The following is a 13,501-nucleotide window of genomic DNA, read 5'->3' as shown; positions in this document are numbered from 1 at the left end:
AGGTGATGATCAAACAGCATGGTGAGTGAAGTGATAGATACACACAGACTTCTCTGGGCGTGTCAAGAAGAACCCACCACATTTCGCCATGTGTATTTGTGCGGTCGTGGTGGTCAGGGAGATCTTCCTGGAAGAGAAGCCACCAGAACTCAGCCTCTAATGGCAATGGGATAGAGATCAGGTCAGGTAGTAGGGAAGGAAGGAATTCCATGAACAAACCCTGTATAGTGTTTGCAGCAGCGGGAGATGGGCTGGACTGGTCAGCTCTGGGGAGCTTGTGTTCCAAGCTGGCCAGCTGGGCTTGCTCCTTGGTGGTGGGGGGAGGTGGAATGGCTGAAGGTAAGACTGGATATGGCAGGGTCAGATTCGCTTTTTGCTGCATCTCTACCTAGCTGACTGCAGAGCATCCCTGAGACACCAAAGCTGGAGGTCAGGTCGGTGCCTGACTGTGCAGGTGTTCCTGTCAGGAGATGCACACATGGCAAGAGGGCTGTAGGTGGGGGGAACAGATTTGAGGAGCATTAGGATGTAAAATTAGAAAACTGGAGATGGGAAAGATGAAGGGTGGTAAGCACGCTGCTTACGGTTAGAGGGGCTGTTGAGGAGGGATGATGGGCTCAGCCTTGAACACCTGGGGCACCCAAGTGGAGCTGCCAAGTTGGCAGCCAGAAAACAAAGCTGAAACTTAGGGAAGAGGTGGATACACTTCATTACTGGAATCGAAATAATGAAGTTTGAATCTGCAGTTGAGACTAACAAGGGAGAGTATGGAGAGTGATAACTGAAAGGGATGGGGTTTCCAATACCTGGAACAGTGCCTGGCACATAGGACGTGGTGATGAATATGAACAAAAGTGGGAAGAATTCTGGGACAAACATTCAAGGATGGTCTGAGAAAGGGAAGCTGGTAAAGGTGTAAGGACCGATCAAAGAGGGTGGAGAAGATTAAAGGTCATGTTTGGGAAGGAAGTGTTTCAGGACAGGGAGGAGGTTACAAATAAAAGATGAGGCTAAAATCTGTTCATGGGTGTAACAGTCGGGAGGTCACTGGTAGCCAAGGGATATCTACAGAGTGCAGAGGGTGGGGACAAGAGAGCACAGGGTGAGGAGTGGAAGCAGCTGAGGCATCGGGAGGAATGTGACACGATTCCTCCATACTGGAGCGCCGTGGTCTAGATCAAGGGTGACTGGAAGGCTTTAACTTTTCATCACACCCATAATTACTTGAAGAAAGATATCTAGGGACGTCCTACCCATTTACTGCTGTGATCTATTATCAAATTAAATCATGATTCATAAATAACTATAAAGAGCAAATTCTCCTTCAGTTATGGCCTGTATTCCTGTAGGAAAAAAGCAAATTGTGGCTAAGTAACATCAGCCCAGCATTCAACACAATTTTTAAAAATAAATTTTATGTATGTATGTATTTATTTTTGGCTGCGTTGGGTCTTCGTTGCTGCACGCGGGCTTTTCTCTAGTTGTGGCGAGTGGGGGCTACTCTTCTTTGCAGTGAGTGGGCTTCTCATTGCTGTGGCTTCTCTTGTTGCGGAGCACGGGCTCTAGGTGCGTGGGCTTCAGCAGTTGTGGCTCGCGGGCTCTAGAGCACAGGCTCGGTAGTTGTGGCGCACGGGCTCAGTTGCATGTGGGATGTGGGATCCCGCGGCATGTGGGATCTTCCCAGACCAGGGCTCAAACCCGTGTCCCCTGCATTGGCAGGCGGATTCTTAACCACTGCGCCACCAGGGAAGCCCTCAACACAATTTTAAATTAACTCAGACATTTATTTAGTGCCTGTCATGTTTTTAGTCACTGGGCTAAACTGAACAGAAGTTACCAGTAGAAAGAGAGAAGCTGGAATTACGGGAGAGGGAGGGCTGGACAATGAGGTGCTGGGCAGGGCAAACAGGCCAGGGGTGAAGGTGCTGGCCAAGGGCGTGAGCAGACGCAGCCTCTGATCAGGACGGTTGCTCAGGAAACAGGCGTGTGCGTGGGGCCAGGAGCGGGTTCCAGGGAGACCAGGTCTGATGGTCTTGGTGTTCTGGAAGAAGGAGGAGACTTGGTCTTCTGCTGAAAAGGAAGCTGAGGATTATCCCGGCAGCTTCAATAAAGTGAGAAAGGTCTGGAATAGTTATTGAGGAGCGATAAATTAAAGTAGCTGTGTGCAGACACACCAGGCCTCTCGTTAAACTGCAAGTTCTCTGAGGGCAATGTGGCCCTTTTCTTCCCCCTTGGGCGCTTGACTCCACGAAGGAAGACCCAAAGGCATTTTGAAAGCCTCCTACTCCATGATTTCATTCATTTTGAAAAATAATTATTGCCTCACAATTTTTTAAAGAGTTGGGCATCAGTGAACTTCTAGGCCGTTTAAGAGATTTAACAAATGTATGCAATTAACTTTTCTCCTACACAACATGTAGTAGCTCTAACTTAAAAATCAGAATTCTCAAGAAAAGGTGTGACATTAATTTTCTCAGAAAATAATTACTAAGTCAGGAGACCCTATCCAGTCAGTTCACCGAGATGTGTCAATCAAGGGCATACTTGTCAAAGTTCTGATAGTCCAAGTTCTATCCTCCAATGGCAGGGCAGGCTTCTCCTCACATCTGGTTTCCCATTGGCTCTGAGATGTGGGCGGGGCCACCCATTCCTGCTGCTGCCACTAGCTCCACCCCACCCCATGCAAATGAAATCAAAGCTTTGGTGAACCCACGTGATTGGTCACGTGGCACGACACACTCGCCCCACCCCCTCAAATGACATCATCACCCTCTCAAACTCTCACGAGAGTTTGCACAGATGCTGGTGAGAGGCTGGCAGGCCAGTCCACTGTGGCAGGAGGGGGGGTCAGGGGAGGGAGCTTCAATACAGACCCCCATTCCCACTGCTGAGTCTCCAGTCCAGCTTAAGACAGGGGCCCCTAGGGGCCTGTGGGGCAGTGCCCAGGGGTCCCATGCACACTCTTCCCCCATTGGCTGGCTGCTCCGGCATGCAAATGAGGGCGCGCGTCACTTCCGGAGGCCAATCGAGCGCCATTTTCTCTTTCTGGCCGAGCTGGGAGGAGGGGACGGGGTCGCGCGGGGTGGGCGCGCGCCGAGCCGGGGTCCCGCCGCGCGGGGCTGAGGCGGGCGGGCGCGGGGCCCCAGCGGGCGCGGCGAGAGCGGCGGGGGACGCGGCGGCGCTGCGGTCGCCCAGCGGTAGGTAACCCCGGCCCTCGCCGACGCCCCTGGCCCGGCCCGGCCCGGCCCGCGAAGTCCCGGCGGCGGCCCCGCCCCATCCCGCCCACACCCCGCGGCCCGGGGCCGCCTCATGAATCCCGCGACGTTCTCCCGGCGCGGGGTAGCCGCTAGAAGGGCGCCCGTCGTTCCTCCGCGTCACGTGGGGGCCGGGGGTGGGGAGGGGGCGGGGATGGGGGTTCGGGGGGCGGGGCGGGGGGACGGGACCGGGGTGAGGGGGACAAGGGGACTGGGCGGCGGCAGGGGAGGTCCGGGCGTGCGGAGGGCGGCGGGACGGGGATCCGGGGAGCCGCCCGGAGCGAGTGCGGACGCGGGCCGAGCGGATGCGAGCTCACCCGGCCTGCGCTGTGGCGGCTGTCTCAGGAGGAGAGAACAGCCGGTAGCAAAGCCCAGTTCCTTCACCCCTGAGCGTTTGGTGTGAATATTGACCACATGCAGTTGTTGACATGAACGTTTTAACTTTTCATATGTCGTCGCTTCCTGCGTTGACGTACAGTCTGGGTGCAGAATTTCTCCTCTCACTTGGCTTTGGAACGTCCAAACCTGTAGCCACCAGTTCACCCTGTACACAGTTGCAAAATGATAAGTAGTTAAATATTTAAAGTATTTTCTTTGAATTTGAATGGGAGGCTTACCTGAATGCTCTTAAAACTCGTTCTGATTGAATGGAATGGGTGATGGCAGCCTCTTGAGACCTGAAGCACTCTTCTGTGTGGTGATTTACAATGCAGATGGACAAGTGCCGGCAGACAGCGGCGGGTACCCCGGTCTCGCCAGATAGGGGGGGCGGGGAGTCAAGGTTGTGGGGAGAGGACCGCGTGAAAAGTGCGGCTTCTGGGAAGTGAAGTAATGCGTGCGTGACTTATTTAGAGCTGAACGAACTTTGATATTCCGGTTGGAGATGCAGCTGTGTTGAGCCAGTGGTCTTTAGGCGTGGAAGTGACAGACCTGTGTGCAGGAAGGGAACGGGTGCTGGCCTGGAGGGTGGGGCGGAGATGCTCACCCGTCCGTCTGAGCAGTGGTGAGGACGTGAGAGCTGGATTCAGGGTTAGGAATTGAAGGTCGGTGACGGGAGGTGAAGGTGGAGTTGTTAAAAGATTTTTAGCTGCAGAGATCTGGGACACCTTTTTAACTTGAACCCAGGTTTGCGATGTGCTTTTGGGGAATTTGTGGTTGAAGTCCCTTTGAGGGGTCACGCCCCAGCTTTCTGCCGTGGCCGCCACTCTGGATGTCACACACCTGTTAGGGCAGTGTTTAACAAGTGGGGAGACTGACTGAAAGATGATGACTTGCTGAAGGCCGCAAGTCTGAGAAGGGGTCTTCCTGTGTTTGAACCCAGACCTTTGAATCTTGCTTTCATGCATTGTACAAATACTGTGTGTGTTTTTTTTTAAATTAATTAATTAATTTATGGCTGCGTTGGGTCTTCGTCGCTGCGCGCGGGCTTTCTCTAGTTGCGGCGAGCCGGGGCTTCTCTTCCTTGCGGTGCGTGGGCTGCTTCTTGCAGTGGCTTCTCTTGTTGTGGGTCACGGGCTCTAGGCGTGCGGGCTTCAGTAGTTGTGTCTCCCGGGCTTCAGTAGTTGTGGCGCACAGGCTTAGTTGCTCCGCGGCATGTGGGATCTTCCCGGACCAGGGCTCGAACCCGTGTCCCCTGCATTGGCAGGCGGATTCTTATCCACTGCGCCACCAGGGAAATCCCTGAATATTATGTGTTTTCAAAGTTACTTAAAAACAAAAAAACAACAAGCCTGTATTCCAATAGTTGGGACATTTCATGTAGATTTTTTGGAGTTAGATAATGGCAACTCACAGTTCTAAGTGCTTTTCTTGTATTAAACTGTTCTTTCTGAAAAGTGCTTCTCAGAGTAGGTTGTGCAGAAGGAACTGAGGCCCCAGGATTAAGTGACTTGTCGAAGATCACACAGCTAGTCAGCTGTGGAGCTGATTTGAGCTCAGGCAGTGCAGCTCCAGAATCTTTTGCTCGTGAGATGATTGTGTGGGGTTGCTTCTGAAGTGAAATCTTTTTAGAACTGAAAAGAAACTGAACTGAAAAGAACTGAACTGAACTGAAAAGAAAGTTCTGTGGCTTTAAAAAGTATTATATTACCTGAATGATTTTCTTTTTTGCAGTGTATTTTTTCAATAATGGAATATTCTTAAATAATCATGATACTAAAAAGCAACAAAAGAAACCCTTTAAGTGCCTCTTTGGGAAGTAATATTTTCTTGTGCACATCAGCACAATTTTTGGTAATCCCGTGTCTACCACACACTGTGAAATTAAAGGTAATTTACTATGAACAGAGGTGGATAGATTAGTGCAGCTGCATTAGCCTGCTGTTTTCTAATGGTGAAGATACAGATTTAACCGAGTACTAAGAATATATAGAGAACAGCATCAGTAAAGGATCTATAGATATGGAAGCACTGAACAACTTCTTTCCTAGTTAATTAATCCACTAGGTCCTCTTTATGAAATCTTGCATCTCTTAGAATGGAGAAATAATGGTAAAAGTCACCTTCTGTTCCCCAAAGTGATTGGCAACAGTAGACCAAGGATTTTGAAAGAATTGTTTTAAGGTTATGAAACTTCTATGATTTACCTACGTTTTATTTTTTATTATCTTTACTTGGTTTCCCTAAAACAGCAAACTGCTGAAAAGGGGAAACTTTTTTTTTTAATTAAGAATGGATCTGTGTACTTGTTTTGGGAGGGGGCGGGGAACCACAATAGCGATGATGAGGGAATGGGGCACTTGCAGTTGAGAATAAAAAGCTCCGATTCTCCAAATCGAAGAAGACAAACTTCCTTGGCCCTCCTCCCAAGCCTTGAACAAGTAACTGCCGAGCCCTTTAAAACTTGCCCAGTCACTGGAAGCCTCTTTTCAGTGCCTTCCTCCTGAGGGTCGGCCTGTCCGTAGCAGTCTTGGGAACCATCCTGTGAAAATTGGCCAATCCCTAAACTGCTTCTGAGAGTGTACCAATCGCTGTACTCCTTGCTTCTCAAAACTGTGATAAGATCAGCACTTGCTTTGTAAGGCCAGATTTCTTTGCAAGCAAAAAATTCAGCTTTTTTGTTTTGGATATATGTGGATGGTGGTCTTAACCTTGGACAATTCTATTTACCAGCTTTGGGGAAAGAAGAACCCCAAAGGATAGAGAGGAGAGTGGGACTTTAAGGAGGAAATAACGGCAAGTCTGATAAAGTGAGTGGAAAGCATAAAGAAGGATTTTTGTTGAGGCATGCTCTGGCCAAGGAAGCCAGTCTGGGCTTGAAAGTGACCTTGTGCTTAATATTTAGGAATGCCACCACGAGGTTCTTGACAGCTCCTCTGTTAAATTATGCTTTTGAAGGCTAGAACCCAATTCAGTGAATTTTATTGTTAATAATTTTATTGTTAGTTTTTTTTTTTTTTTTTTTTTTTTTGCTGTACGCGGGCCTCTCACTGCTGTGGCCTCTCCCGTTGCAGAGCACAGGCTCCGGACACGCAAGCTCAGCGGCCATGGCTCACGGGCCCAGCCGCTCTGCGGCATGTGGGATCCTCCCGCACCGGGGCACGAACCCATGTCCCCTGCATCGGCAGGCGGACTCTCAACCACTGCGCCACCAGGGAAGCCCTAATTTTATTATTTTTAACTTTACTTCCTATGATTTTTATATCTCCCAGTTCTAAAATGCTAAATGATCCTTCAAGCTCACTTTCTACTGAGCCTGAGATATACTTTTCACATAGATAACTTGTCTGAAAAGCGTGTCTGTTCCAAATCAGCTTCTCAAACACTTCATGTTTCTTTATTACCCACGAAAAGTTCCTCCCACTGTTAACCCTCCCTGCCCCGCTCATCTCTCGTTTTATTCCAGTCCACCTTTTTGGTTTTACTTACCTTTTGCCCAGTATATTCAGACTTTTACTACCTTACCTCAGTCATTTTCTGATGCTGATCTATTCACTTGGAATGTCTTGGACTCCAAGTCACCAACCCTCCATAGCCTTTCCATTTTGAACCTCAGTGATAGGCCCAGATGTGCAAAGAAAACATGATTCCTGCCCTGAAGAAGTTCAGTCCAATAGGGAAAATAGGTGTAGAAGTAGATAATTACAACGTAGTGAGGTGAGTGCAATGAAATAAGTATAAACTGGCCACTCTGGGAATTCCTCGGAGGGGCACCAAGCTTATCCTTGAGGGAGGAGGGGTTATAAGAGGGTATAGAAGTGGAATTGCGGGCTTACAGAAATTATTTAAGATCTTGGGAGGTACTGCCAGTTGTCCTGTAAACATGCAGAAAGTACAGTTTTTCTACTTATCCTCACTACCAGCGGATATTATCAATCTTTAAGTTACTGTTTTGATAATAACAAATTGGCATTCATTGTTTTACCTGGCATTTCTTTAACTCGAGTTTAACTGATTTTGTTTTATAGCTTGCACATTAAAACTTTTTTTGAAATAGTTTCGGATTTATAGAAAGTTGCAAGGACAGTACAAAGAACTTCTTCCCCTGAATCATTTGAAACTAAGTTGACAAAAATGATGCCACATTACCCCCAATATTGTCTGTTTCCTACAGTAAGAACATTCTCATGTATATCCAGAACACAACCATCAAAATCAGGAGATCAATTTATTACCATCTAATCCTCAGACTCCATTGAAGTTTTGCCAGCTGTTCCAATAACATCATTTATAGTAAAGAATCTAGTTAGAATTGCGCATTGAATTTAGGTATCTTTAGTCTCTCTCAATCTGGAACAGTTCTTAGTTTTTCCTTCCATGATCTTTTTCTAAGTGTATAATTAGTTGATTTTTAGTAAATTTATAGAGTTGTGCAACCAACAGCGCAATCTAATATTAGAACATTTCCAGCACTCTCCCCAAAAACCTATCCATGAGCAGTTACTACCCGTTCCCACCCGCAGCCGACTGCTACTCTACCTTCTATCTCTGTAGATTTGTCTTTTCTGAACATTTCATGTAAATGGAATCAGACAGTATGAGGACTTTTGCGTCTGGCTTCTTTCACTTAGCGTCATGTTTTCGAGATTCATTCATGTTGTAGCGTGCATCGGTACCTAGTTACTTTTATTGCCAGATACTATTTTGTGGTATGGGTATGCCATATTTTGTTCATCCAGTCAACATTTGGTGGACACTTGGATTGTTTCCACATTTTGGCTATTATGAATAGTGCGCCCTTGTATCATCTGGACACTTTTGAAGATTGCAGGTTAGATATTTTGTACAGTGTCTCTTAACTGAATGTCTGCCAGACTTCTGTGAATTACACTTTCCCCTTTGGTTATTAACAAGTATTTTGTGGGGAGATGCTTGGAAACCATGTAAAATATCCCATTCCTCACTAAACTTTCAATTTATTAAATTGTTTATGTTACCATGGACTTAAGTTTACATTCTAGTGGGTTATATTTTGGTTACTATTTCTGAATACCAAACCACCCCAAAACTTTGTAGAATGAAACATTTTATTAAAAAAACTCAGTAATTCTTTGGGTCAGGAGTTCAGGTGGGAGCAGGGAAGCTGGCTTGTTTATATTCCACAATGTCTGGGGCCTCATCTGGAAAGACTCAAAGGCTCAGGGTGACTGGACAGCTGCAGGCTCTAGAGCATCTTCACTCTTGTGTCTGCTAGTTGATGTGGAGCCTCTCCATGTGGGCTAGTTGAACTTCTTACAGTAAGGAGTCTAGATTCCAAGAGTAATGGTACCCAGAGGGCAGGCAAAAGCATGTGGCATTTTTATGGTCTACCTTTGGAATTCACATGGCATTACTTCTGCCACACTTTATTGGTTGAGGTTGCCGGAAAGTTCTGCCCAGGTTCTAAGGGTGGGAGCATAGATGCCCCTACTTTTTGGGAGGAGTGTCAAGGAAATATTTTAAGGAAAGCATGTGGGATGGGAGATCCTGTTACGCTATCTTTGGAAAATTCAGTGCCACAGATTAATCTGTTATTGTCATTACTTATTTGGTACCCACATTGTCCCACATTTGGCTGGCGGGAACTTCTTCAAGCACTTGACTTCTTTTGAGTCCTTTTGACATGTCTCACCATTCTTTGAGCAACTTCGTTATTTTCTGGCATAAGACATTCTAGGCTCATCTTGTCCTTTATGTGCTCCAGCCCTAGAATCAGCCGTTTTTTCCAAGGAGCCCTGTTTCCTTTTAATGGAAAGTGGTATTTAGAAAGTAAGATTTGAGGGACTTCCCAGGTGGCACAGTGGTTAAGAATCTGCCTGCCAATGCAGGGGACACGGGTTCGAGCCCTGGTCTGGGAAGATCCCACATGCTGTGGAGCAACTAAGCCCATGAGCCACAACTACTGAGCCTGCGCTCTAGAGCCTGTGAGCCACAACAACTGAGCCCGTGTGCCACAACTACTGAGCCCATGCCCTGCAACAAGAGAAGTCGCCGCAATGAGAAGCCCCCATACTGCAATGAAGACTAGCCTCTTCTGTCCGCAACTAGAGAAAGCCTGGGCGCAGCAACAAAGACCCCACGCAGCCAAAAATAAGTAAATAAATAAATAAAATTAAAAAAGAAAAGAAAAGTAAGATTTGGGCCCAAGGAGTGCTCACTGCTACTGGGGTGTGTAACTGCTTCCAGGCTCTCGCAGTGGACAGAGCTATACAATATACACAGACACATTAACAAATGTATTTATTTTTAATCTATGTATGTGTTAAAAATAATGAGGTCACAGCTATACCTCTTATCATGGTCAAGTACCACAGGATTTATTTTAATTTTATGCTTTTTCAGGTATTTTAAAAACAGCTTTATGGAGATGTAATTTACATACCATACACTTCACCTTTTTAAAAAAAAATTATTTATTTTTATTTATTTGGCTCTGCCGGGTCTTAGTCGCGGCACGTGGGATCTTCACTGAGGCACACGGGATCTTTAGTTGCGGCATGCAGGATCTAGTTCCCTGACCAGGGGTCGAACCCAGGCTCCCGGCATTGGGAGCGTGGAGTCTTAACCACTGGACCACCAGGGAAGTCCCCAGTTCACCTATTTAAAGTGTACTTACTAAGTGGCTTTTAGTAGGTTCACAGAGTTGTGCATACATCACCACAGTCGATTTTAGAATATTGTCATTATTCCAAAAGGAAACCCTGTTCCCCTTAGCCATCACCTTCCAGTCCACCTCAGCCTTAAGCAACCAGTATTCTCCTTTCTGTCTCTATAGATTTGTCTGTTCTGGATACTTCATATACATTGAATCGTATAATATGTGGTCCTTGGTGTCTGGCTCCTTTCACATAGCATAATGTTCCCTCACACAGGATCTTTGTTGAGGCATGTGGGAGCTTTCGTTGAGGCACCAGGGCTTCTCTTTAGTTGTGGCTCATGGGCTCAGTAGTTGTGGCCCACGGGCTTAGTTGCTCCACGGCTTATGGGATCTTCCCAGACCAGGGATTGAACCCATGTCCCCTGCATTGGCAGGCAGATTGTTAACCACTGCGCCACCAGGGAAGTCCCCTTAGCCTATTTTTAAGTTGGGTTTTTTATTTGCCTTTTAATTATTGTTATGTATTCTGGATATAAGTTTCTTATCAGAAATAAAATTTACAAATATTTTCTCCCATTTTGTGGATTCTCTTTGCTTTTTTGATGGTTTCCTTCAAAGCAGGTAGGTCTTTAATTTTGATGAAGTCCAACTTATCTATTTTTTCTCTTGTTGCTAGTGCTTTTTGGTGTCATATCTAAGAATCCATTGCCAAATCCAAGGTCACGAAGATTTATGCCTATGTTTTCTTCCGAGAGTTTTAAAATTTCACCATGTGCATGTATGATCCATTTGGAGTTAATTTTTGTATATGGTATAAGGGAAGAGTCCAACTTCATTCTTTTGTATGTGGAAATCTGATTGTCCCAGAGTAAAAATGACTCTGCTTTACCAGCCCTGTTTTAAAAAATTTTATGTGTGTATGTGTATATGTACTTATTACAGTTTTGTTTTCTTCCCTTTTAAGGAAAATTTCAAAAATGTTTCAAATTCCTGTGGAGAATCTTGACAACATCAGGAAGGTACGGAAAAAGGTGAAAAGCATTCTTATGGATATTGGGCTTGACAGCTGCAAGGAGTTGCTGAAGGTAAGAAGACATAAGTAACAGATTAAGAGAAGACAGTAATATTGGAGATACTGGGGGTGGTGAGATTTGAACTGGGAGGTTTTGGAGAATGGGTAAGATGCCTCAAGATGGAAATTGCCGACTCTTGAAATGAGGCGTGGGAATAGCATTCGTTTTTATTCATGTTTTTGACTTAAAGTGGGCTACTTTAGGCTCTTCCAGTTTTTAACGTTACGTTTAGGAGAGACTGTTTATAGTCATTAGTTGCAACATATTTTTGTTTTTGATCTTTGAGGGGAGTGTCTTGAATTACATAAATTATTTTATCAGAAGAAAACTAACTCAATTTTGTTAGAGTGATCGTCAAATGGGGATGCATTCTTTTATGATAGGGTTGTTTGTTTTCTTTTTCTGATTTGTGAATTTAATACTTCAGTCTTACAAAAGTTTAAAAATTCAGGTCACAGTCACACACTTTATTGATAAATTATGGTCTCATATAATTTTATCTTTTCTTATAACTGGAGAATATATGGCTGGCATAAAGAAATAAAAATTGTTAAATAAAGCTTGCTTTGTAGCTTTATAGCCACTTATAATTCTATGCATGTTTAATTCATAGCTATTGAAATAGGGACCGTGTCTGCTTTGAATTTTTCAGACTTGTGAAGAATTCGATTCAAGGTGTTATTGGCCTGGGAAGAGTTCAGTTTCTTAATTTTCAAATCTCAGACTTTGAACCAGATTGACTTTTATTTATAAAAAGGTGTTCAGGTGTTCTGATGCTGAAAGACCAATACGTAACCAGGATTCTCATTAATGGTCAGAATTGATTTTTGCTCTAAAGTAAAATTTCTCAAAGGTAGACCTCAAATAGTTATCTTCAAACATTACCACCCCAGAGAGATCTTCCCCCTAAAATGCTGCCCTTTTCACTTTGTTATCTTACCTGTTCTTTCTTCAGAGCTCCTGCAATACCTGATGTTATTTGTTTATCTGTATCCCTCACTTGAATGTAAGAAGGCATGGACCACATTGTTTTGTTATCCACTCTATTACCTGTACATGCTTAACATATATATTTTTTTTAACAAATATTTTTCGAGTGAATGAATGAAAGTAAAACCCAAGTAGAGAAGTACTTTCAATAACAGACTGTGCCTGAAAGTTTATTTGGAAATAAAAGGTCGGAGGAGATACTGAATTGGAAGCTCTTAGACACTGTTGTTCAAGAACAGTCTTAAAGTGAGAGCATGGTCATTGTTCCTGCAGCTCTGTCTGTAAGTCATATTTTATGCATGAGGAAGAAGGCAGGATAATCTTTTGGAGACAGGTTTGAGAAGGTAGATAGTGGACACATAGTCCATTAATAATAGATAAGTATGTGAGTTTAAGTAATATTTGCAGAGAATATAAAAATAACAAGCTAAGAGCACAATATATATAGACTGAGGAAATTTCAAATGATAATGTATGAGAAAATTTTTGGAATGGTGCCTGGCACACAGTAGATGCTCAAAAAATGTGCCCTGAAGGTATAGCAGTGCCTTCAGTAACAGACTGAAACTCTCTTTGGAATATTTGGGGGATGAAGGCGTGGCTTTCACTTTAGTCCTGGCTAGCAGCTAGCGGTGTGGCCTTGGGCACATCGGTGACTCTTTGGGCCTCGGTGTCCTCGTTCCAAGGAATGTAGAGAATTAGTCAGGGTACTTACCCTTGAAAGGGGTTGACAGTCTAGCAGGAGCTGAGACAAACTTGAAACAGTCATAGTGAGAAACAGACAGATCACTTCTAGCTGAGGAGGCTAGAACAGCCTTTATGGAGGAGATGAGATTTGAACTGTTTTTTGTTTGTTTTTATTTGTGTATTTATTTATTTATTTTTGGCCGTGCCGCATGGCATGAGGGATATTAGTTCCCCAGCCAGGGATAGAACCTGTGCCCCCTGCGATAGAAGCACAGAGTCTTAACCACTGGACCGCCAGGGAAGTCCCCATGTTTTTAAAGATAGGGTAGGATTCTCCAGTGGAATTAGAAAGAATATTTCAGGAACATGGAATTTAGAATCACAACCCAGTTGATTAATCCCCATCACACTAGGCTAAGTAAATTCAGTTTTTTAAAAAACTGTTCTATTTGGAAATAATAATTCAAACTTACAGAATAGTT

General features: G+C 44.8%; 1 protein-coding gene across 12 annotated transcripts in view; it reads left to right on the top strand.

Annotated features, from left to right (window-relative positions):
* Window positions 1–3,065: 3,065 nt before the first annotated feature.
* The window catches only part of ADNP2 (ADNP homeobox 2), a 36,085-nt gene continuing 25,649 nt past the window's right edge, over window positions 3,066–13,501 (top strand). For 11 of the 12 annotated variants that reach the window (XM_079941699.1, XM_079941698.1, XM_079941689.1 and 8 more), the window contains exon 1: window positions 10,461–11,354. In XM_079941699.1, coding sequence (XP_079797825.1) covers window positions 11,181–11,354 — 174 coding nt within the window. In that variant the 5' untranslated portion in view covers window positions 10,461–11,180. Of the gene's footprint in view, window positions 3,198–10,460; window positions 11,355–13,501 lie in introns of those variants that run through there. The other variant, XM_079941692.1, reaches the window with a different exon arrangement.

Source organism: Stenella coeruleoalba (genome assembly GCF_951394435.1).
Source record: "Stenella coeruleoalba genome assembly, chromosome: 14".
Classification (NCBI taxonomy): domain Eukaryota; kingdom Metazoa; phylum Chordata; class Mammalia; order Artiodactyla; family Delphinidae; genus Stenella; species Stenella coeruleoalba.
Note: the sequence above shows the minus strand (reverse complement) of the source record. Positions and strands in the feature narration are given on the sequence as shown.